Source organism: Vipera ursinii (assembly GCF_947247035.1).
Source record: "Vipera ursinii genome assembly, chromosome: 6".
NCBI classification, from domain to species: Eukaryota; Metazoa; Chordata; class Lepidosauria; order Squamata; family Viperidae; genus Vipera; species Vipera ursinii.
This window is the reverse complement of record NC_139515.1, coordinates 89,862,867-89,887,430: the sequence shown is the minus strand read 5'-3', so window position 1 is coordinate 89,887,430 and position 24,564 is coordinate 89,862,867. Positions and strand designations below refer to the sequence as shown.

The window sequence follows — 24,564 nt, the reverse complement described above, 5'->3', positions numbered from 1 at the left end:
CGTGGAAACAGAGGCGATGGGTCGGGCTTCTGCCGTTGCACCGCCACCCTCTCCTCCCCTGCTAGCGTAAAGGGTTGCTCCTCCCCCGTCTCCTCCTTGCTGGGGACCCGGCCGAGGTGGCACTGAAGTGAACCCCCCCTTCCCGACCTTCAAAGCCAGCAAAAAGAACGGGCGGCTCTGTTCTGCGCGCGGGGGGGGGGGAGGAATCCAAACCCTCCTTCCGCAGCTCTGGAGTTTTAATAAAAGGACTTTATGGAAAGGCTGTCTGGTCTTCGTGTTTGGGGAGGGGAGAGCCCCACCCCTCTTAGAGTCGAGACCCTTTGCCCTCCCGCCACGAGCACCCCGCCTGGGGGCCTTTCAAGTCACCAGCTGGCCACCCTCTTGGGGTGCGCCCTCCCTGCGGCCCTGCCAAGGTGGGGTGGGGTCATTAGGACTCGCATTTCCCCTCCCCACTCCTTTTTTTCCCTCCGAGTGGAGGGCTGTGTTTTCCCTCTGCGCCTATTACCACATCCCAACCGAACTGTGGACGGCCTTAGGAAAACATGGAGCATCCAAATGGATTGAGGCTGTTCTGAAAAGCCGCTCCCCCCCCCCGACCAAGTGCTTTGTTTGCCACGGGTGGGATGAGTGGACTCAAAGGCTGGGCAAGGCTGGACGGGGGTCTCCTGGAGGCTCTCGGGCAGCCCAGCTGAATGCATCAAGGGGCTCCGTCTCTCCCCCCCTCTGTGATCTCCTGGGTGAGGGATAAAAGCTCTCACTCCTGCTCCCCCCCCCAATTCCAGCACAAGGAAGGACCAGCCGAGCCGTTGCAATGACGTTCTGCTGCTTTTATTTACGGATAATACAGGACGCAGCATAGGGCCCCCGCATGCGCGAAAATTACAGTGTTGGGAATCCGGGGGCGGGGGGGGGAAGCCGGACCCCTCCCCTTCATAGCCAAGATCCTCTTTCCCAGAGAAGCACGGAGGCTGCAGTGGGGGCCAGAGAGCCAGCACAGGGTGGAGAAGGGTTTGGACAGAGGCGCCCCCACCCTTTTTAGTTGCTGTCCTGGATTTGGTCCCTCGTAGCTCCTTCCACCTGGGACCACCCCCTCACTCCCCAGGCCAGGGGGAGGGCAGCAAATCCTTCCTGGCTGCCCAACCCGGAGGCCCAGGAGGTTGGGTCCAGCTGCACCTGAGGCCGTGCCCAGGAGGGGAGGGCTGGTAGACCACCCGAGGCCCCCCACCTGCAAGCTGGAGAAGCCAAGAGGGGCATTCACCCCACCCGATTGATTCTGCCCACCGTGGAGTCGGCCACAACCCCACCGCCGGGAGAGCTGTGATCTGCCGAGGCGCCACCCGCAGGCAGCCCGAAGCGCCGCAGCCAAACCAGGGGCGAGAGAAGAGGTGGGCGTGCTGGTGGGCTTCAGCAGTGGCCACGGGCAGGGGGGCCGGAGCGGTCACTGGCCGCTGCTCTGGAAGTTGTCCTCAGTACAGCCGCTTCTCGTAACTGCAGGGGGGCAGAGGGGAGAGGAGGATCAGCCCCTCCATCCGGCAGCTGGGGGGGGAGACCTCTCCCAAGGGGGGAGGGCAGCAGGAAGTGGCCCCCGAGGAAAGCCCCATGGTGCCAAGCAAGCCCCCTTGCTAGCTCTCCTCCAAAGGGGCCCGCAGAGACCCCCGACCCTCACCAGGTAACGTGGGGAGGAGAGGGAGAGAGCAAACCAGGCGGGGGAGCAAATAAAGGGTGGGGGGCAGCAGAGGTCGCTCGCAGGGGCAGCAGGAGAAGGCAGGGAAAAGGGCTGCTGCGGGTCTTGGGCCCTCAGCCCACAAGAGAAAGACCAGGAGCCAGGAGCCCTCCCCAAAGGAGCCCCCAGGGATATCAGCCCCACCCCCACGGCCCACCAGGGGCACCAGGCATCAAAAGGGGCAGAGCTTGGGAGCCCACCCTGGCCAGGCAGCTTCGGGGTTGAGGGGGCATCAGGCCTGGGCAAGAGAGCAGCAACCCAGCTCCTTCCCCCCCCCCCGGCCCAGAGAAGGCCTCCCTGGCACTTCTGAACTCACACACCCCCTCTGAAGAGGGCATTCCCCTGCTCCCCCCCCGCAGGAGGTGCTCGTGGCAGAGACCAGGGTCATGGGAAGGGGGGGCCCAGAGCAACCGGCCAAGCGAGGGGGGGGGAGCTGAGCAAGGCACCCAATCCACCGTCCTGGGGTGATGGGCAGAGGGCGCCACTGAGCCCCGTCCAGCACACCCGGAGTGGCTCGGAGTCAGTTACTTACATGGCAGAAACGTAAAGCTACAGGAAGGCAGTGGGAGTGGGGGGGGGGAGGAGGGAGAGAGAAAGAAAGGGACAAGGTCAACGCGTTCCCCTCATTCAAGACCCCCACCCCACCACTGCCTCACCGTCACCACACCAGCCACGGAGCTGCTTGCTAGAGGCCAGTCCTACCACGCACAGGGCCCACGGGAGCTGCAGCGCTGCCCAAGTAGCAGAAGCCCCTCAGCCTGGCCTGCAGCCCCCTCCCTTCTTTCCCCTGCCAGGGCAAGACCTCTTGGGACGCCCCCAACTCTTCCTGCACCAGGAACCGAAAACCAGCACAGAGCAAGAGAAAGCCTGTGCCAGGCCAGCTCTGTTCCTGGGGTGCCTCGAAGGGGGGGGGCAAGTTCCCTGCAGAGCTCCCACATGCACCTGGAGGGGCTCCAAAGCCCCCTCCCCACCTGGGAGGACAGCCTCGGAGCTGCTCATCACCAGTGGGCACCCAAAACAGTGTCGGCAACGGGCTAACGGGGGGATCTGGGCTAGGACAGCCAGGTTAGTGTCTGTTGGGGGGGGGGGCTTGGCCAGTCCTTCTCTCTTTTCCTCTCCCCCCTTTTACTCATCTGCCATATCCCCCAACAAGGAACAGAAGAGAAATCCCCCCCATTTCCTGCTCCTTCACCCACAAGGAGCCCCCAAGACAGGACTGCCCCACAGCACAGCTGTTTTGGGCTTCCTGGGCCCGAAAGATGCAGGGACTGGGGGGGGGTGTCAGCCAAGCAGAAGCAAGCTCGAGCACCGGGTGGGGTAATCTAACCGCTCCCCCAAAGGATGCAAAAGCTTTGGGGTTCTCCAGCCTTCTTCCCACGGAAAGCAGAAAAAGGGGGAGCAGAAAGGCTGTCCATCAGGCCACAGGAAACGCTGCTGGTTGGGGGGACACCCCCCAAAAGCCTCCTTTTACAAATAGCAACTGTTCTCCTCGCCCCCCACCCCGAACAGTTCTCTTGCTGAGGAAGCAGGACCAGGGCCAGCCCAGCAGAACCCTCCCTGTGAACCCCAACTTATCTGCCCCACTGGGGCCTGCACAACCCCGTCACTGGCTGCGGCTGGCTGGGTGGCTACTAGCAATTCCACCTCCAAATGCCCCCCCCAAAGCGTGAGCCTGGGGGCACCACCGAGTTCCTTTGGCCACCAGTTGTCACAGCGAGCAGCGAAGACCTTCTGCAAGATGAGCTCCCCCCCACCCCCCAGGAGGAAAGAAGCTTCAGGGCAGAAGCTCCTTGTCGGACCTGATGGGCTTCGGGGTCCACGTCCTTCACGGCATGGGATATGTAGTGCCCATGAGGAAAAAAGGCCACAGGACAAAGTTCCCTAGATTTTTACTCCGCCGTTAGGGAGAAAAACTTCACCCAAAGCATCCTAAGTTCTCCGGGAAAGCAAAGTAAGGACACAACACACAACACAGCAACTAGCAATCGTGGCAGCCCTTGGACATATACCGCTTCACAATGCTTTACAGCCCTCTCTAAAGCGGTTCACAGGGTCAGCCTCTTGCCCCACCCCCAACCATCTGGGTGTTGTGACTCAGGGCCAGCCTGTGGGTCCGACAGCCGGGTCCGATGTATCGGAGGACTCAGATGTGGGGGAGGAGGGAAACGAACCGGCTGATGATGATTTGGAGACTTTGCAGAGTCCTCAGCCGGGAACCTCTTCTCAGCTGTGTGAGCCCGAGAGTGCGGAGGATGATGACCCACAGCTGGCCCTGTTCAAGGACGCCCAACGCAGGAGGCAGACGAGCAGGGACAAACAAAGAAAGGCTATGGGACTCCTCGGGAGGAGGCACAGGGAGACCACGCCCTGAGCTCTCTATAAAAGAAGTGTTTGGGGAGGGGCTGGTTGCTGAAAGCAACTTTTCCGTTTGAGAAGTCAAGCTCTTGTATTCTTGTAACAGTGTAATTAAAACTTGGCAGAAGCCTTTTGGTCTTGGACGCTTTCCAGACTCTTCTTTTGATTAGGGGTGCGAGAAGAGGGCTGGTTCAGAACAGTTTGCTTTCAGCCACCCACCCCTTAATACTACGATGGAGCAGCTTCTTGCCGAGAATGCCCAGCTCAACCAGCAACTCACCTTGCTGGCCACTCAGGTGGCACAACTGCAGGCTCAGGTACATGCTGCCCCCCCACCCAGGAGGAAATGTCAGATAGCTATGCCGGATAAATTTGCTGGTAAACCAGAACTGTTTCCTGCCTTCCTGGGACAATGCCAGCTTTATATCAGCGTGAGAGCAGCTGATTTCCCCACTGACCGAGATAAGGTGGGATTCGTATTGAGCCTTCTGTCGGGAGATGCAGCTCGTTGGGGCACGCCTCTGTTGGCACAGCCTAGCCCTTTGTTGGATAACTTTGGGGGGTTTTGTGACCATATGCGCCTCATGTACGAGGACCCGATTAAGGCGCAGACGGCCACCCGACGCCTGAAAGCTTTGAGGCAGGGTCAGCGCCCTCTACAGGCCTATATCAGCGATTTCCGGCTGCTTAGCCAGGATTCCGCCTGGAATGAGGCTGCGCTCGTGGATGCCTTTCAGGATGGCTTGTCAGAGGAGATGTTGGATGAGCTGGCCCGCGTGGACATTCCCTCAGACCTGAATGGGCTGATCCATCTTTGTCTGCGGATCGATGCCCGGCTGCAGCAGCGTAAGAGTCGCCGTGCCACCCCACAGACCCCTGCCGCCCCTGTTGTGCGTGAGCCCCCAGTCCAGAGGGAGGAGCCAATGGAGCTGGGTGCCGCCAGGTCCCGTCTATCGGTGACGGAAATAGACAGACGACGATCGGAGGGGTTGTGTTTTTACTGTGGGGACCCTGGACATTTGGCTGCTTCTTGCCCGAAGAAGCGTCAGCGGGCGTCAGTGACCAAGCCTGCCCCGAGAAAGTCCCCTGCTTTGCTATCGGGAAACGGCCCGAGCCCGATCTAGACGGTGTGAAAGATCGGGCGACCCACAACATCCACACCGAGCGACGTTGTTCCGACGGTGCCTGTGAACCTCCACGGCATTTGATTTTGGAGGCACGTCTGATCCTTCCTGGCAAGCCAGAGGGGATTCCAGTCCATGCCTTAATTGACTCTGGGGCTACCACTAACTTTATGGATTCGGCCTTTGTGGCCAAATGGGCTGTTCCCCAGTGTCCAGTGGATCCGCCCATGCTTGTGGAGACCATCGATGGTCGAGTGCTCCTGTCCGGGCCTATCACGGCCGCCACGCAACCCGTGTGTATGGCCATCAGTACCCATGTGGAGGCCATTCAGTTCTACGTCACTTCGGATCTGCACTTCCCCGTGGTCTTGGGACTGGCGTGGCTCCGGGCGCATGATCCACAGATCTATTGGTCTCAGAACTTGGTCACCTTCCCAAGTTTGCAGTGCGTGGACCACACCCGCCATATCTGTGCCGGCCAGGTGGAGGGTTCCCCAGGGGTTTCCTTGCCTCCCGAACTGTCCGACTTTGCTGACGTGTTCAGCGAGTCAGAGGCGGACCAATTACCCCCGCACAGGCCCTACGACTGCTCCATTGACCTAGTCCCTGATGCGCCTCTCCCAGTGGGGCGTTTGTACTCCATGTCGGAGCCCGAGTTGGCTGCATTGCGGGACTTCCTGACGAAGAACTTGGCTCGTGGTTTCATCCGGCCCTCGTCCTCGCCAGTGTCTGCGCCCGTGCTCTTCGTCAAAAAGAAGTCGGGCGAGTTACGGCTTTGCTGTGACTACCGGAAACTCAACGCTATCACGGTGCGTAACCGCTACCCGCTGCCCCTCATCCCCGAGCTCTTGGACCGACTCCGGGAGGCTAAGATCTTCACGAAACTGGACCTGCGTGGAGCTTACAACCTCGTCAGGGTTCGGCCGGGTGATGAGTGGAAGACGGCGTTTGGTACTCGCTATGGACATTTCGAGTACACGGTGATGCCGTTTGGCCTGACCAACGCCCCCGCTGTGTTTCAGCATTTTATGAATGACATCTTTCGGGATCTGTTGGACCAGTTTGTTGTGATTTACCTGGACAACATCCTGATTTACTCCCCGTCGCGTGAAGCGCATCATCAGCATCTCCGTCAGGTCCTGCAGCGCCTCCGGAAACATCGGCTGTTTGCCAAGTTGGAGAAGTGCCAGTTCTACCAGGTGACCATTGATTTCTTGGGTCACCGCATTTCTCCTGAGGGCATCGCCATGGAACCGAGTAAAGTTGAGTCGTTGCAGAGTTGGCAACCCCCGCGTCGCGTGAAGGATATTCAGCGACTTCTTGGATTTGCCAACTACTATCGGACATTCATCCCTGGCTTTGCTGCCTTGACAGCCCCCCTCACCCGGCTCCTGCAGAAGAAGACTCGGTTCCAGTGGAACGCCCCCGAACAACAGGCGTTCCAAGCTTTGAAGGACGCCTTCATGAAGGAGCCCATCTTGAAGCATCCTGACCCGCAACGGCCGTTTGTCGTGGAGGCGGACGCCTCCGACATTGCCATTGGGGCCGTGTTACTCCAGGCAGCGACGCCCAACGGTACCCTTTTCCCTTGCGCGTATCACTCACGGAAATTGAATCCCTCGGAGCGCAACTATACCATCTGGGAGAAGGAGCTGCTGGCCATCAAGGCGGCGTTCGAGGCTTGGAGGCATCATCTGGAGGGGGCGCGGCATCAAATCGAGGTCCGGACGGACCACAAGAATCTGGAAAGCCTGCAGACCGCTCGGAATTTGAACCAACGCCAGATCCGGTGGTCCCTCTTCTTTGCGAGGTTTGACTTCCGGGTGCGGTACATACCAAGCGGGCACAACCAGAGAGCGGATGCTCTGTCCAGGAAGCCCGAGTACACCCGAGTGGAAGACAAGCTTCCGCCCAGGACCGTGATCCCCGTCGAGTCTTTTGCTGCGGTGCGGGAGCCGGTGGATATACGGGCTCGGATCCGGGAGGCGCAGCAGCAGGAGGCGTGGGTGGCTCAGCGGAAGGAAGAGGTGGGGCCAGATTCGCCTTGGTCGGTCACGGATGGACTCCTGTATTATCGTGACCGGCTCTATGTTCCAGGAGGGCCACTCAGGGGACTCGTCCTCAGCCAATGTCATGATAACCCGGCTGCGGGGCATTTTGGCCTGTTCAAGACTCTGAACCTGGTCTCCCGTACATTCTGGTGGCCCCGAGTCCGACACGATGTCCAGTCTTATGTCACCTCCTGCGTCCCATGCAGGCAGGCCAAGTCAGCGACAGGGGCCCCGCCTGGTTTACTGCAGCCTTTGCCAACGCCCAAGAGACCCTGGGGGGCTGTGTCCATGGACTTTCTGACGGATCTACCCCCATCCTCCGGCTTCACGACAGTGTTTGTGGTGGTGGACATGTTGACCAAGATGGCGCACTTCATCCCCTGTCGCGGCTTACCGTCAGCTCGCACCACTAGTCGCATGTTCATCCAACAGGTGTTCCGGCTGCACGGCCTTCCCGATAGAGTCGTCTCCGATAGGGGGGCCCAGTTTACAGCCCGCTTCTGGCAGGAGTTGATGCGGGCGTTGGACATTAAGGTTTGCCTCTCGTCCGCGCATCATCCTCAGACCGACGGGGGTACCGAGAAGGTCATCGGCATTTTGGAGCAGTATCTGCGCTGCTACGTTAACCTGCAGCAGGACAATTGGGTGGACTATTTGGCCATAGCCGAGTTTGCCTTTAACAACTCGCAGCACACCTCCACGCAGATGACACCGTTCTTGGCCAATGTGGGTTATCACCCTCGGTTTTTCCCCCTTTCTCCCGTGGACTCACCGGAGCCGGCAGCGAACGAATTCATGGCGGAGTTACAGGCGATCCATCGGTTGGTGCGACGGCAGCTGGAGAAGGCCAAGGCCGACTACAAGAGGTTCGCCGATCGGTCGAGAAGGGATACGCCTCCATTATCGGTGGGGGATCGGGTCTGGCTGTCCACCAGGAACCTACCATCCACTCGGCCGGCGAGGAAGCTGGACCACCGTTACCTTGGACCGTTCCCAGTCGAGGCCGTCATCAACCCGGTCGCCTATCGTTTAACTCTGCCACGTTCCCTGCGCGTGCACCCCGTCTTCCATCGGTCCTTGTTGGTCCCCGAACAACCGGCTTGTCCACTTCGCCAAGCGGAACCTCCCCCATCAGGACCTCGTGATGGCGACAGCACCCCCGAGTACGAGGTCGCCAGCATCAGGGATTCCCGCTGGTTGAAAGGTCGCTTCCAGTACCTGATCGAGTGGAAAGGGTACGGGCCGGAGGACTTCACATGGGAAGACGCGACCGCCGTTCATGCCCCTGCGTTGGTGACTGCGTTTCACGAACAGTTCCCATCCCGACCGCATCCGGATCGGCAGACCCGGGGGAAGGGCCCTGCGGTGCGGGATAGTGTTGTGACTCAGGGCCAGCCTGTGGGTCCGACAGCCGGGTCCGATGTATCGGAGGACTCAGATGTGGGGGAGGAGGGAAACGAACCGGCTGATGATGATTTGGAGACTTTGCAGAGTCCTCAGCCGGGAACCTCTTCTCAGCTGTGTGAGCCCGAGAGTGCGGAGGATGATGACCCACAGCTGGCCCTGTTCAAGGACGCCCGACGCAGGAGGCAGACGAGCAGGGACAAACAAAGAAAGGCTATGGGACTCCTCGGGAGGAGGCACAGGGAGACCACGCCCTGAGCTCTCTATAAAAGAAGTGTTTGGGGAGGGGCTGGTTGCTGAAAGCAACTTTTCCGTTTGAGAAGTCAAGCTCTTGTATTCTTGTAACAGTGTAATTAAAACTTGGCAGAAGCCTTTTGGTCTTGGACGCTTTCCAGACTCTTCTTTTGATTAGGGGTGCGAGAAGAGGGCTGGTTCAGAACACTGGGTCATCATTTTACCGACCTCAGAAGGACGGAAAGCTGGGTCAGCCTTGAGCCGGTCAGGATCGAACCCCTGGCAGTGGGAAGGCAGAGTCAGCCTGCAATGCCGCACTCTAACCACTGCACCACCACAGCTCAACACTGGCAGGCTTGGACACACTGTGCCGGTGTTTAACTTCTTCAGTCTGCACCCTTCCGAGCACAGCTCTCCCTCTGGTGGGGGTGAGAGGACCCCTCCCACCGTGGGTCTCCCCCCCTACAAGCTCTGCAGGCGTTCACCCTTGGGGCTCTGGAGCCCACCGAAGAGCCCCTGCTCAGCCCCGGCTCTTCCCAAAAAAGGGCGGGCAAAGGGAGGAGGGGCCGTTTTCTGGAATGAACTCCTCAGACACTGGGGAAGACTGGAGAACCCAAAGAGTGGGCACAAAGGCAGGGCAAGTGCTCCCAATAAGGCCTGGAGGAGGGGGGAGGGGGGAGGAGGAAGGGGGGAGGGGGTAGGAGGAGGGGGGGAGGAGGAAAAAAGAGCAGGCTTCTTCTCGCTTGTGCCAGGCGTGCAAGTGCCCCAGTACCTGCCCTTCAACAGCCCTTTCATCTTTTGAAAGAGACCCCTCCCGCTGGATCTTTTCTCAATCGGGCCCAAGGAGGGAGGGGGCATCTCTCTTTCCTTGAACTGTGGCACAGCTGTATCGGCTCAGGCCAAGCACCCCCCCACCCAAAGCAATGGTGCTCAAGCAGACCCACAATCCCTCTGCAGCCGGACGGCCTGTGTGCCACGCAACCACGCCGAAGCAGCAGACGCCCACACAGGCTGCCTGCCCCTCAGCTCAGCACTCCCCTGGCTAAGAGCAGCGGGGTAGGAAATGGGGAGGGCGCCCCTTGCAGGCTCCACTTGGGACAAATGCCAAGTGACCCAGGAAGGCAGCAACTCTGGGCACTGGGCGAGGCAAGGTGGCAGCGGGCACCATTGCTTTCAGCACCTCCTGTTGCGCACGCCATTCGCCCCTGGTCTGGAGACTGGCGGATGAGTAGGGTGCACAATGCACCCCAGTGCAGTGTGGGAAATCTAGTGCTGGCGCCAAGAGGCACCAACTGGCAGCAGGTGGTCTGGGCGAAACACTTTGGGTGGGGGAGAGGACAGCCTTGGGGGCTACTGAGGGGGAGGGAGAGGGAGGGAAAGGTGGGGGAAGCCGAAGGGCAGGGCAGGGCGACCCATTGCACAGGATGCTCCTGGCACCCAGAGGGAGGGATGGAGGGAGGCGGGATTAGGAGATTGGCACACTTGCCACAAACCCTGTGGGGGGAGGCAAGGACCCCCTCCCCTGAAGGCCGCTTCCACAACCAGCAGGATATTTGGGCTTTCTGTGGAGACCAGCTAACCCCTTGCCGAACGGCTCTGCCAATCTGCCAAGCCACAGTGCATTTGTTCCAGGTGCAGCACAACACACCTTGGTTCTCCACACCGCACACCACCTTGTGACTCTTGGCTCCGCCCCTGCCTCAAAAGCAGCTGCCTTGTTTGCTTGGCAGAGTCCTCCATGCCCCCCCCCGCCCCCAGCACTGGAGCCACAAGGGGGCCTGAAGCTGGAGCAGGCAGCCCCCCCTTGGCTGCACTTGTCCTCCAGCAGCTGATTGGGGGGGCTCCCCAAGGGCAAAGGAGGGAGGAGGGCACTGTTCCCTTCCTCACCTGGGCCTGCTTGGTGTCAGCAGGGGGGGGGCGAAGGGGCAGGGGGTGGACAGCTCCTTGGAAGCAGGAGGGGAGGGGGCTTCAGGGCAGCAGCTGCAAACAAGCAGAGATACTTACGAGTGGAGGCCATGGACCCCCCCCTCAATCTGGGCCGACATCGTCCTCTTCTCAAACTTTAGTTCCCCTGAATACATCATGGAGCTGGCAAGAGGAAAGGGTTAGGGTTAGGGGTCTCCCTTCTCCCCTAAGCCCACCAGGAGCACCGGGGCGAGTGCAGATGGTGGCAGGGGGATACTTGAGGGGCCTGAGGGGGGCCGCAGCTGGCTCAACCTTTCTAGGTACCTTGGAGAGAGAGAGAGAGAGAGAGAGAGAGAGAGAGAGAGAGAGAGAGAGAGAGAGAGAGAGAGAGAATGGGGAGGGGAAATCAATGGAGCCCGGTGTAAGAGGGATCCCCAGCTAAGGACTTGAACCCAGGCCTTTGGCAGCATGGGGGGGGGGGGAGTTCAGACTTCAGGGTGAGGAAGATAGCCGGCCAAAGGAAGGTGGGGGGAGGTTAAGAGATGGAGAGGCCGTCCAGGGCCTTCCTGGCACAACCTTCCCAGGCCGAGGGGCTTTTGCGCGGAGGGGGCGGGGCTTGAGGGACGCGATTCGGATTCTCCTCGCATTTCCACTGAGGTCGCTGCTGTGCCCTCCCCAGGCCTCCTGCTCTGGGAGGCCCCCCCTGGCTCCCTGGGGGCCCTGTGGCCCCTCACGCCTTCCCTTCCTCCCCTCCCCTGCTGCTGCCCAAAGCGGCCCTCTCAGCCCCTCCCCCAGAGCCTGGCCGGCCAAGCACACGGTGGGACTCACCGCAGAACGGAGAGGCTCCTGGCGCCAATGTCCTGGCAGCCGTGCTGGATGCCAGCAATCAGGTAGGGCACGAACTTGTGGATGGAGCCTTTGTCCTGGATGGAGCCAGACACGCCCTGCGCCACCTTCACCTTGTCCCCCTCGCTGCAAGGGGAGGGAGACGCTGGAGGGCAGCCCCTCTAGCCCCCCCAGCTCAAAAGCAGGGGGGCCGAGTCCCCCGCCCTGTACCGTGACCTCGCTTGCTTGCCTCTCGGCGGCCAGGGCTGCCCCTGCCTGAGTCGGGGTCACCAGGCCCCCGGCAGAAGAGTTGCCCGACCTGACCAGGGCCTCTCCCCCTTCGCAGGGGCTCCGGGCGGCAGCCCCTCCCTCTCCCTCCAGAGGCCCTGGGGCCCCGCCTGCCCTCCGGCCCCAGGCCCAGCTGGCCAGGGAGATCCAGCTGCTTTCTCCTCCAGGGGGGCCTTCCCCACCTCCCCCCCTCACCTGAAGTAGCGTTTCTGGCTGCTGCGGTTCTTCTCCATGGCGTCCAGAGAGCCCATCCCCCGGTACTTCTTCAGCCGCACCCCGTCGGAGAAGAAATACTCCCCCGGGGCCTCCGTGGTGGCCGCCAACAAGGAGCCCATCATGACTGGGGGGAGAAGGGAGGGCCAGGTAGGGCTGGAGGCCGTACCCAGGGGTGGGGGCAGTCCTCCCTCAGGCCAGGCCAGCCACCCCTGGTCAGTCAGCCTCAAGGGAGCCCCCCCCGCAGCAGCACTGAGGAGGGGGGGTTGGGGGGCCCTTCAGGTGGGTCAGTTAATCGGCAGCTCAAGGGGCAAGAGCGCCTGAAATCCAAATAACGTTTTTAAGCAACTAAAATTCAGCGAGTTTGTTCAAAAGAGTCGCGCTTTCTGGTGGCACATGTGTATGCACTGCCTATTTGCGGAACATGAGAAAAAATGCATTGCGCATGTAAGCATTACGGTAGCAGTTCATTTGCCACTGGTCTCCCTGTCACGGACCGAGAGGGCTCAGGTCTTTTTACCCCCCCCAAGGCAAGCCCCCTCACCTGTGGAGGCCCCCAGCGAGAGCGCCTTGACCACGTGGCCCACCGTCTGGATCCCACCATCTGCGATCACGGGTACCCCAAACCGGCGGGCATACTCTGCCACTTTGTACACCGCGGTACCCTGAGGCCGGCCGCACGCCATCACTGAGGGAGGGAGAGTCATAGGCAGGAAGGGCCCACTGAGGGTCCGGCCTGGCCCTCGGCCGCCCTGGCAGCTCCGGAGAGCCAGGGGCTGCAGCCAGGCACGCGCAGGCAGCTCTGATCAGAGACCCAGGAGGAAAAAAGGGTGATTGCGTTGCAGTCTCCGGGCACGGGAGCGCCAGCCTCCGGAGCTCCTGGGACCCTGTGGCGGGTGCCCAGTGCCAGAGCGGCCCGGGGATGCTCGCTTTCCGAGCGGTTCACTCCGCCTCCCAACCCCGCTGACCGGCAGACCCCCCCACTTGGGAGACTGGGGGCTGTTTTGTGGCTGGACAAAAGGCTGATCCCAGAGGGGCCGCCTCCAGGATCCCGGGAGCACACAAGGAATTCAGCTGCTGCTTTTTCCGAGGCGGGGGGCGCCCACACTTGGGGGTCCCGCCCCAGACTCACCTTCCTGCGTGATGCAGATCGAGCCGCAGCCCATGCCCACCCGCAAGGCGTCCACGCCAGCGTCGATGAGGTTCTTGGCCTGGGCGGCTGTCACCACTGCACACCCCATAGGGCAGAAAGCAGAAGGGGCGTAAGACCCCCGAGCTGCAAAAGACCCCTCCCGGGCCCTCGGTCCACACTAAGGCACTCTTCTGGCACGGAGGACAGATTGCCGTCCACCCCCCACCCCCACTTGCAGCCGGCCGGCCTGTCTCTGGCAAAATAAAGTGTAAATGTAAATAAGGAAATGTAAATGGACAAGATCATGGGGAAACTAAGTGTCGCCACATGTTTGTTGGACCCGTGTCCCTCCTGGCTAGTCTATGCTTCTCGGGAGGTTACACGAGGCTGGCTCCTAGCAGTTATCAATGCCTCACTGAGTGAAGGGTACTTCCCTGCTGCCTTGAAAGAGGCGGTGGTAAGGCCCCTCCTCAAGAAACCGGCACTGGACCCAGCTGTTTTAAACAACTTCCGTCCTGTCTCCAACCTTCGCTTCCTTGCGAAGGTCGTTGAGAGTGTGGTGGCGCGACAGCTCCCTTTGAACCTGGAGGAAGCTGAATATCTAGATCCGTACCAATCGGGTTTCAGACCGGGGCACAGCACGGAGACGGCATTGGTCGCGCTGGTGAATGATCTCTGGCGGGCCCGAGATAGAGGTTATTCTTCTGTCCTGGTCCTATTAGATCTATCAGCGGCTTTTGATACCATCGACCATGGTATCTTACTGCGTCGTCTTGAGGGGCTGGGAGTGGGAGGCACCGTTCTGCGTTGGTTCTCCTCCTACCTCTCGGACCGTTCGCAGACGGTGTTGGCAGGAGGGCAGAGGTCAAGCCCTAGGCCTCTTAATTGTGGAGTGCCTCAGGGTTCGGTGCTCTCGCCCCTCCTGTTCAACATCTATATGAAGCCGCTGGGAGAGATCATCCGTAGCTTCGGGGTGAAATATCATCAATATGCTGATGATACCCAGCTATTCATCTCCACCCCGAACCAACCCAGTGATGCCCTTGATGTGATGTCCCGTTGTCTGGAAGCGGTACAGATTTGGATGGGAGAAAACAGGCTTCGACTCAACCCGGCCAAGACTGAGTGGCTGTACATACCGTCATCTCGTTTAGTCCAAGAGGTTCCATCTCTGACTATAGGAGGAGAGATGTTACCTCCCATTGATAAAGCACGCAATCTGGGCGTCCTCCTAGATTCACGACTCAGTTTTGAAGATCACATTGGAACCGTGGCTAGGGGGGCATTTGCCCAGATTCGTCTTATATACCAATTGCGCCCCTTTTTGGACCGAGATGCCCTACGTACAGTCACCCACGCACTCGTTACCTCCCGTATTGATTACTGTAATGCTCTCTACATGGGGCTGCCCTTGAAGACCACCCGGAGGCTTCAGCTGGTGCAGAATGCAGCTGCACGGGTTGTGATGGGAGCTTCCCGATACTCCCATATTACACCCCTCCTGCGTGAGCTGCATTGGCTACCAGTTGCCCTCCGGGTGAGATTTAAGGTGCTGGTACTTACCTTTAAAGCCCTACATGGCTTAGGTCCGGGATACTTGCAGGACCATCTGCTGCCGGGAACAAATTCCCATCGTCCAGTACGCTCACACAGAGAAGGCCTCCTCAGGGTACCGTCAGCTAGGCAATGTCGGCTGGCGACCCCCAGGGGGAGGGCCTTCTCTGTGGGAGCACCAACCCTATGGAATCAGCTCCCCCCTGAGCTTCGGATAGCCCAAAACCTCCAATCCTTTCGCCGCGGCCTCAAAACACACCTGTTCCACCAAGCTGACCTAGACTGACAGGCATTTTAATTAATTTATATTTAGTATTTTTAATTCATTTTAAAATTCTCTAATTTTTTATTGCACTGATGTTCTCAATTTTCATTTTATCTTGATTTATGTACTTATTATATGTTTTATTGTGAGCCGCCCTGAGTCCTTCAGGAGATAGGGCGGGATATAAATCCCATCAATAAATAAATAAATAAATAAATAAGTCACCGAGTCTCCAGAGCCAAGAAGCTACGAGGAGCCACTTCCAGAAACAGCTATGCACAAAAGCGATTCTGTTTATACTGAAATCAAGCCCTGTGTTTCTGCGCCTCCTTCTTGCACCGAAGACACACAGCGGCCTCTGGCGCACAGGAGGGCACTCGGGGTCTGTCCACCCCACCCGCACGGCCGGCGGTCCAGCCATCCATCCATTCGTTTTTTAGTCACAGACAGAAAAAAACCCGATACGAAGTTGTTTTCCTCCGACTGTGAGAATTTCCATGGGAAATGCAGTTCTGGGACGAAACTTTAATTCTGCCAGCGTCTCCCAAATATATTTGCTTATAAGCCCATCAGGGAATAAGCTGATCGGGGAAGTTTTAGCCAAAATACCATGAATAATACCAAAATCTCATTTTTCACAGTACTTTGATTAAAAATCTGAGGGCTGGTTTATCTGCTGATTGGGTTATACACACAGGTCCTTGACTTACAACAGTTTAATGACAGTTCAAAGTTACGGCACTGAAAAATGCGACCTGTGACCCTTCTCCAGTTGCGACTGCTGCAGCCCTCCCTGGGGTCACAAGGTCAAAATCCAGAGCCTTGGCATCGGGTCCCCGGCGTGGGGGGAGGGGCACAATCCCCTTTTGCCACCTTCTGGTGAGCAAAGTCGATGGGGAAGCCAGATTCACTTAACAGCCGTGTCACTAATTTAACAATTGTTGTGATTCGCTTAACAACTGTAGCAACCAAACACTCCCATAGGTACTTTGGGTAAGCCAGACCCAATTTGGGGGCTGCATTTTGGTACCTAAAATTCTTGGCTTACCTGCAAGTATGCACGGTCGCATTTTTTAAGACGTCCCTTGTAACTCTGCACCTAATTGCAGGTGCCAGAAATGTGGGATGCGCAGAGCGATGAGCCCCTCCCCCCAATCAGTCACAGGCCCCTCCCCCAACCCGTCACTGGGTCCCGTTTGCCCCCTGGCAACCCAGCTGGGTCAGTCAGCTGGAAAAGTTTGCGTGTGTGTGTGTGCGCGCGTGTGTGCGCGCGCTGCAACTAGACCCTGCAGGACCCCCTCAGCTGGGGAAGCAACCACGAAGCAAAGGAGGGGGGCGAAAGGAGGACCCCAAAGGCCAGTGTCCCCCCCAGGTGCTCACCATTGCCCCCGACAACCTGCAGCTCCGGACATTTGTGCTTGATATAGTGGACCATATTGATCTGGTAGACGGAGTTTCCCTGAGAGGAGTCCTGGGGGGGTGGGGGAGGGAGGAAAAGAAAGGGAGGGACCATTAGGCACCCAAATAGCCCCACAGGTGCCCCATGGCACACAAGGCAAGCAGCGCCGCCTGACCACACCTACCCACAAAGGACGTTAAGGGGCAGGAGGCACCAGCCCTTCGTGTGCCAGGCCAAGGGGGCAGCGAGCAATGCCAAGCGTAGCCTTGAGAAACAGACCAGGATCCCAGCCGCACAGCTCAGGAGGGGGGGGGCTGTGGGAGGGGCTTGCCCTTCCTCTACCTGAGCAGCAGAAGGGAAGCAGGGAACCCGGGGGCATTTCACGGGTGGGCCATGGGCTCGGTCTCCTGGTGGCGCTCGGGGGACCTTTCAGCTGGGCAGGGGGCTAGCGGTGGGACACAAGGCCTTCCGGGGGCTACTTTTGGGAGGGGGAGGTCAGTGGGCAGACTCTGCTCCTTCTAAACGGCCCTTTGGCTTCCCTGTTGGGGGTGCCTGAGGAGCAGCAAAGGGGGCGGGCACCCTCCGAATCGCCCCGGGAAGCCTCCCAACCCTTCCCCCTCTGAGCCGGCTCCGCACCTACCAGCACCACCAGGTCCACTCCGGCCTGCACCAGCAGGTCCAGCCGGTACTTGTCGTCCTCCCGGGTGCCGATGGCCGCCCCACACAACAGCTGCTTGCGCGGGTCCTTGGAGGCCAGTGGGTAGTCCCGGTTCTTCTTCAGGTCGGTGCGGGCAATGATGGCCACCAGCTCGTCCACCTCGTTCACGATGGGCAGCTTGCCTGAAGAGCAGGAAGGCCGGCCAGTCGCTCGCTCGGGCCACGGCTGGGAAGGGAGCCTCTCCGCAGTGGGCCCTCCCTCCCTAGGGCACTGGAAGACCCCCCCCACCCCCACCCCGTCTGAGGGCGGGAGCCCCAGAAGCCTCCCAGCCCCTCCCACCTTTCTTGCTGCGCTGCAGGATCTCGTTGGCCTCCTTCAAGGTGACGCCTGCGGGGGCCACCACCAGGTCGCTGCGCTGGGTCATGACCTGGGGGAGGGAAAGGGGGGCCAGGTTCAGCCAGCGGCCGAATGCCAGCTGCTGCCTTAGCCGAGGGGTGAACCAGGCCCCCCAACTGGTTTGCCTTTCCGGGATGAGGGGAACAGCAACGGGGCTCCTAAACGGGGCTCAACAGGGGCCCCTATCCAGCCAGGCAAGGGCCCCAAAGGAGGGGCTGGCTCTTGCTAGGGGCCCCACCCTGCAGGAGGGCTCCTGACCCCCCCGGGGGTTGCTGCATCACCTCACTGAGAGGGGTGTTGTAGTCCTTCTCGGAGAGGAAGTCGATGTCCCTGGAGGTCACGATCCCCACCAGCTGGCTTTCCATCTTGCCCGTCTCCGTGATGGGGATGCCCGAGAAGCCGTGCCGCATCTTGGCCTCCAAGACGTCCCCCACGGTGTGGCTGGGGCTCAGGACCACCGGGTCGGTGATGAAGCCTTGCTCAAACTTCTGTGGCCCAAGAGAGAGAGGAGCGGCCTTTTCTGCAGAGCCCCCCTCCCCTCCCCCCTCGCTCTCTCTCTCTGCTCGGCTCCCCCACCTGCCCGCCCTCCCTTCTCACCCGGGGGAGCCTGGCAGGCAAGTCTGGGGAGGGGGCTTCCACTGCTGGGCCATCCCCAGAGCATCCAGACGGCCCCTCCTGCCGGAGTCTCTGGGCCGGCTCCACACCCAGCCCAGTCCTCAGCCAACACTCACTTTCACTTTGCGGACCTCGTTGGCCTGGAATTCCGGGGTGCAGTTGTGGTGGATGATCCCGATGCCCCCCATCAGCTGCAGGGGGAGAGAGGGGGAGCCCTGAAGCCCCAGGGCTGGGGGGGGGGCTGCCCAGGCAGCTGTGGCTTCTGCCCTCTGGCCCCGGAGCAGAAGCGCCCCGCTTTGGCATCCCCTGTGGAAAGGGGGTCCGAGGGGAGCTCCTCCCCTGGGCATCCTTAGACCCACACCGGGCTCAGCCCTGGAAGAGGCTCACCGCCATGGCGATGGCCATGTCTGACTCCGTGACGGTGTCCATGGGGGAGGAGATAAGGGGCGTCTTCAGGGTGATTTTCCGGGTCAGAGCAGAGGTCAGGTCCTACAAGGGGAGAGGGGAAGGGTCAGTTTGGTCTTCTGCCCGCCAGCCGCCCCTCCCCGTCCTCTCCCAGGCCAAGCTGGAAGGCGACCCTCCCCCCTCCAGCCTTGCCGAGGAGACAGGGCTGATGCTGAGGGAGGAGGTTTAAGGTTTAAGGTTTTATTTAATTTATATACCGCCCTTCTCCCTGGGGACTCAGGGCGGTTCACAGGGCATATAAAAATAACAATACAAAAGTTAAAAAGATTAAACCAATGCCCAATTAAAACAATAATACCATTCTAAAACAACAATTTAAAACCCATAATCCCCCATCAGGCCAGACCAGCTAATTCAAATAAATGGGTCTTCAGACCGCGACGGAAGGTTCGGAGGTCTGATGCCATCCGGAGCTCCACCGGCAGTGGAGGATCTGAAACGGGGGTGGGGAGGGGGCGACCTGGGCCTTTCGTAGCTAAGCCCACCTCACTGGCCTGGAATACGACGAGCGATCTGCCCCTCGGACACAGATGGCCAAGCAAAGCCTGTTTCTGCCACAGGAGCCACGTTGGAGCTCTCGGCACAAGGGAGCTGAATGGGACAGCTGTGCCCCCCCTTTGATGGGGCTCCCCAGACGCCCCCCGGGAAGCCTCGGCCCCTACCAGACTCACCACTTCATCCGCCGTGAAGTCGATGAAGCCAGGAAGGATCAGGAAGTCACTGCAGAGAGAGGCACAGACATCACCCGATGCCCGATGCCAGGGGAAGCAGGAGGCGGACCAGTCCTGGCCTGGCACCACACGCAGCCCGCAGCTGATACGGCTGCCCATCTGGTAAAAGGCAACTCTGGGCAGCTCCACAGCCAAGAAACCCTGTACCGGAGCCCTCCTCTCTCATCCATCAATCCAGGGCATGTCACGCCCCAACCCCTCCCCACTTAAGCCCACTAACGGGCACCGGCCATGAAGGAAGAGAACCACTGCCAGGAGCCTCCAGCTGCCCAGCCCGGAAGCCAGCCAGAGCGACAGCCACCCCGCCTCCGTCGCCAGCCCTCCAAAATTCACCACATCCCCACGTCACCTGGCCAGGATCCAGCCAGAAACTGGTGGGCAGCAGAGGAGGAGGAGGCTGCAAGGCTGTTGGTCAGCCAAAGTACCTTTTCAGATCAGAGACATCACCAACATTGTCCAGTGTGTGTGTGTGTGTGTGTGTGTGTTCAGTTGCCCTCCTCTATAGCACAAAGAAGCACCAGTGCAGTTTACAAGACTGGAAAGGGTTGGGGGCCTGTTTAAGCTGATCCCCCATGATCCAGCCTGTGCTTTGAACCAGGCCATTGCCTTGAGCTGGTTTCTGCTTCCCATGGGGTTTAGCAAGCACAAATGTTTCCTATTCGCTGGGTAGTGTTCAAGGCAGTGTCAACTTTGTACTGTGAACTGGGGACACCCCGAAAGGGCTTTGAACTTTTATCTAACTTTTCAACTTTCATACAACAGAGTTTATACACATGAGAGGATGCCAGCAAGGCAAAACAAATTGTAAATCCTCAACTAGATCAAAATTGCCATCAGGAAACAAAGTGGATCCTAGCCGTTCTTTCAAACCCCAGAGGAAGCTTTCCCAAAGGCCGCCCACCCCATTTCGAGACCCCTGCATCATCGCCCCTTCTTCCTTTGGCCGCATGCTCAGCTTTAAGGCAGAAAAGGCCCCCGCCTTCTCCCTGGGCAGCCCGTGCACTCGGTGATGGGCACACGACCTTGGTGTCGGGACCAAGGGGCTGCTCCCCTATCCCTGCACAGACCCCCACTCTGAGCAGCCTGGCTCCACCCTGCCCACAGGCCCCAGCAGAGCCTTCGCAACAGCAGCTGACCTGTGGGGACACATCGTCTCCTTGAACCGTGAATCAAAGGCATTTAAGTGACATGATCCGCGAGGCCGGGCAGGTGCCCAAACGATGCGCAAATGAGTACCAATTTAATTTGGGACAGAGGCTAACAAAGATCAGACCCTCCTTCTCACATGCCTGGGACTCAGGATGACTGCCCCCCCCCGCACACATACAGACACCCAGTCTGGTGTCTCACCAGCCACCATCCCCAGGCCTCAAAGAGGAGGCTCTGGGCATATCACCTGCCAGCTTTGAAAACCAGTGTTTTGTTTAAAACACCGGTGCCCAGCCTGTCCCCTAAAGCAGGGCTCTGCAACCTTGACAAGTTTAAGACTTGTGGACTTCAGCTCCCAGAATTCCTCAGCCAACTTGTCCAGGTCGCAGAGCTTTGCTCTAAAGGATTCTGGGCAAGGCTCAGCAGTCAAACATTAACAGAACCCACCACTGGAAAGACAGATTAAACACTGGGGCTGTTTGAACCTGCCGTTCAGGGGCCCCGGAGGAGGCCCTTTGTCGGTGCTGTGGGGAGGACTCAGCTACGCAAGCCGCCTCGTGCAGAAGCAGCCTGGCTCTCATCGGAGATATCTTAACGCTTTCCCCGAAGAGACAATGAAACGTAAGTAAAAGCGGGCCTGCAGAGCGGGAAGAGGGCACGTAGCCCCAGCCAGGTTCAGGAATGCAAGAGAGACCCCTGCCCCTAACTCCGAGGAAGGGGGCACCCCACTTCTCTGGCACCTGGCCCCAACTGCTCTTGCGGTTCAGAAGGAGCTAATTTTAACCGTTGGTTTTCTCTGACAGAAACAAGAAATGAAAAAAATGTCCACTTTATTATGAGCCTGAAAGTGAAACCAGAGTTTTCACAGGGGAAAACGGGCAGAGTGGAGCAGCAGAGACTCAGCGAAAACAGCACACCTTAGAAACGTCTGGTTGTTGAAAGAGCCACGCGGGACTCCTTTGCTCGCCCCCCATGCATCTCACAGGTGGAGAAATCCTCCCGGAGGTCCTTCTCTTTTTCCGAAACCAGGGCCAGGAACAGAAGGCCTCCCCCTCCCTCAAAGTCTGCACAACAATCTGCAAAGCTAACAGGATGCTCAGCCTGCCCCCCCCCCGTCCTGCCTCGCTTCTCCCTGCTTTGCTATTTTTGTGGGGGACCCAGCAGCAGCCCCCCCGCATTGGGACAGGCAGTGCTGGGCTCTTGCTGGGCCAAAGGAGGCGCCGTCTGCTTCTACCCCTGTTGCCTGCTGAGTCCCTGCAGTGCCTCTTAGTAGGAAGGCAAGCCAGGCTGAGACCTGCCCCGATCCGGGCCCCGGGCCCCATTGGGCATGAAGGGGCTGCTAAGGTGGTTGAGAAGCCCCTCCCCATCCTGGGGTTTCCCACCCTCAGAGCAGAGACCTTTTAAAAGGCATGAAAGCCCCCAGCCCAGGGGCAGGAGGCTAAGGCCTGTCCCCACAGGCAGCCCCAGGTGTGCAGTGGGGCCAGGCCCAGTTGCACGAGCACACCTTTGGACTGAATGGAAGCAGCACTATGGGGGTACGCAGCAGCCCCTCCGAGTAAACACGCCTGGAGCCTTAAGACTTCCAAGAGGGGGGGGGGAGACTGGCCCTCTTGGTGGCATTGCACCCTCCTGCAGAAGAACACCTTCTCGGGGGCAGGAGGGCCGGGCCCTGCTGCCAACCAGGCTCCAGGCACCCCTGCGTCCGCCCAGGGCCAGGGCGACGGGATGCTGCGACGGGATGCTGCGGAGGCGGGAGGGCTTGGCTCCCTCCGCCAGCCTCTCCTGTCCACGGTTTGCAGGCCAGATCTGGCTCGCAAGGGGTTCTGCCCAGGGCCCGCTTCTCAGTCAAAGGGCTGGGCAGAGCCCCCTCTCAGCAGCTGCGTGGACGGGCTTCGGCCCAGACACAGGCCTCCCGCGACGGCTTAGCTGGAGGTCGGGGGCGCCATCAGCTGAGCAAAGGGGGGCCCAGGGCAGCGAAGGGCTCCCTCTCCCCTCCTCCCGGCCGCCACGGACAGGGGAGGCGGACGGCCCTTCCGCGCGCTGCCTCCGCGTCGCCGAGCCCGCAGCGCCGGCCGGCCCCCGAGCACCGGGCCGGGCGCGGACCTTCCCAGGCCGGGCAGAGACGCGCCCCGCTCCGCAGAGCCACGTGCGCCGCCGCCCCTCCGCCCTGCCTCCCCGCACCCGCCCCCCGCCGGGCGCCGCTTACTTGTAGGTGAGCCCGTCCGCCACGGCGAAGAGCTGCTGCGCCGTCAGCCCATCCTCGGGGACGTAGCCGGTGCCGCCGCTGATCAGGTAGTCGGCCATGCTGCGCAGGGAGGGAGGGAGGGAGGGGCTGTCAGCCTGCGCCCGCCCGGGACCCCCGCCCGCCCCGGCCCCGGCCCCGGCCCCGGCCCCGGCCCCGGCCCCAGCCCCAGCCCCGGCCCCAGCCCCAGCCCCAGCCCCAGCCCCAGCCGGGCGGCTCCCGGGCGCTCCGCTGGAGGGATGCGCCGCTGCCCCCGCCGCCCCCGCAGGAGCCCCCGCCCCGCCCGGCTCACCCGCCCGCCCGCCCGGGCTGCGGTCCCGCGCGGCGCCCCCGGAAGACGGGCCGTGCGAAGGCTGCCCGCTGGCCCGCGCGCCCCGCCGCCTCCCGCGCGCATCGCCCGGCTGAGTTCCTGGCTGCGCGTCACCGTCCCGGCGTCCCTTGCAGCGCCCGCCCCCGCCCCACCTGAGCCCGGGCGGGGCTTCGGAGGGGGCCGGCGCGCGCCCCCCGCCCGCTTCGCGCCAGGCGCTTCCTTCGGCCGGGCTGGCTCCGGCGGGCGTCCTGCCCGCGACCGGGGCCTCCTTCAGCGGACTCCGGATCAGCTGGGCGAAGGCAGCCCCCCCCGCCCGGGCTGCCCTGCAGACGCCCCCGTTGGGATTTCCCTGGCCGGGGGGGGGCCACCCGGGGAGGGACTGGGGCTTCCCACCCCTGGCCTAGTGGCTGTGCTTTGCCCGAGCAGCCCAGCCCAACCTCGGTCCGGCTGTGGGGCAGGGGGCCTGGCCACAGGGAGCAGGAGAGGGGGGGCAGGGTCTTGCACCCCCATCCTTCCCCCCCCCGTGTGTGTCAGCCTGGCATTTGGTGGGAACCAGCTCCCCCTCGGGGTTCATGGCACGGAGCCCGGCTGACCTTCCCCCCTTCCTGATGGGCAGTGGCCACCGGATCTCCTGACCAGGACGTGATAGCCAGGCTCACTTACGCCTGCCTGCCTTTCCGGACCCGTGATTCCAATTTGCCCCCAGCCGAGGTTCCCCTCCGGGAAGGAGAATACAAAGGCTGGCACTGAGATACCAGGAACACATGGGGGGGTGTCCATCTGCCAAGAAAAAGGCGGGGGGGGGGAGGAGAGGAGCCTTGCTTCCCCAAAGGGCAACATCTAGGATCTCAAGGCCGAGCACAGAGCAGCGCCGAGAGCGGCTGGACTAAGGCAGGGTGCCACTTTCACGGGGGGGGGGGGGGGGGCAGGACCGGGCAAGTGCTCTCCAGGGTGCAGGCCTAGCTGGCAGCAGAGAACAACAGGGCCTTTTCCAAATCCTGGGCTAGGTTGACCATTGCCGCCCTGTTGAATGCTGGGAACTGTAGTTCCGGGCGGAGCCACAGTTGCTTGAAAGAACAGGTGCCTTTAAAGCACCCGTAACGTTTCCCATCAGGCTCCTGTGTGGGAGAATAGAAGCCCACGCCAGGCCACCCCCTCGGCCGCAGGGGCCGCTTGGGCGTGGGAAGCTAGGGTGGCTGGGCAAACCTCCCAGCTGAGGAACATCAGCCCCACCCTGCCCCACCTGAATGGGGCAGGAAGACGATTTCAATTCAGGTCTTCTAGTCCAGCCCCCTGCTCAGGCAGGAGACCCGATACTATTCCGGACAAGCGGCTGTCCAGCCTCTCCTTAAAAACCTCCGTTGAGGAAGCCCCCACAACTTCTGACGGCAAGCCCCTCCACTGCTCGATTGTCCTCCCTGTCAGGAAATTCCTCCTAAATTCCAGGTTGCGTCTCCTTGATCGGTTTACATCCCTTGCTTCTTGTCCTGCCTTCAGGGGCTTTGGAGAAGAGGGTGACACCCCCC

The 24,564-nt window shown here is 60.6% G+C and overlaps 1 protein-coding gene across 8 annotated transcripts; it reads right to left on the bottom strand.

Moving 5' to 3' along the window:
* Nucleotides 1-812: 812 nt before the first annotated feature.
* IMPDH1 (inosine monophosphate dehydrogenase 1) lies at nucleotides 813-23,118 on the bottom strand. 8 transcript variants are annotated; one of them, XM_083366420.1, is made up of 15 exons: nucleotides 23,021-23,118; nucleotides 22,693-22,791; nucleotides 19,278-19,326; nucleotides 18,529-18,630; nucleotides 18,258-18,332; nucleotides 17,808-18,014; nucleotides 17,470-17,557; nucleotides 17,113-17,312; nucleotides 16,455-16,544; nucleotides 13,255-13,360; nucleotides 12,667-12,924; nucleotides 12,105-12,249; nucleotides 11,625-11,768; nucleotides 10,896-10,979; nucleotides 813-1,488 (listed from the first exon to the last, which is right to left on the bottom strand). In XM_083366420.1, exons 2-15 carry the CDS (start codon nucleotides 22,788-22,790, stop codon nucleotides 1,467-1,469), a joined length of 1,668 nt encoding a protein of 555 aa, XP_083222546.1. In that variant the 5' UTR covers nucleotide 22,791; nucleotides 23,021-23,118; the 3' UTR covers nucleotides 813-1,466. The 8 variants fall into 8 exon arrangements, with proteins under 8 accessions (XP_083222546.1, XP_083222547.1, XP_083222550.1 ...); XM_083366421.1 differs by lacking the exon at nucleotides 23,021-23,118 and having other exon boundaries at nucleotides 13,255-13,350; nucleotides 16,454-16,544; nucleotides 22,693-22,844; XM_083366424.1 differs by lacking the exon at nucleotides 23,021-23,118 and having other exon boundaries at nucleotides 12,667-12,810; nucleotides 13,255-13,350; nucleotides 16,454-16,544; nucleotides 22,693-22,844.
* Between the last annotated feature and the right edge of the window lie 1,446 nt (nucleotides 23,119-24,564).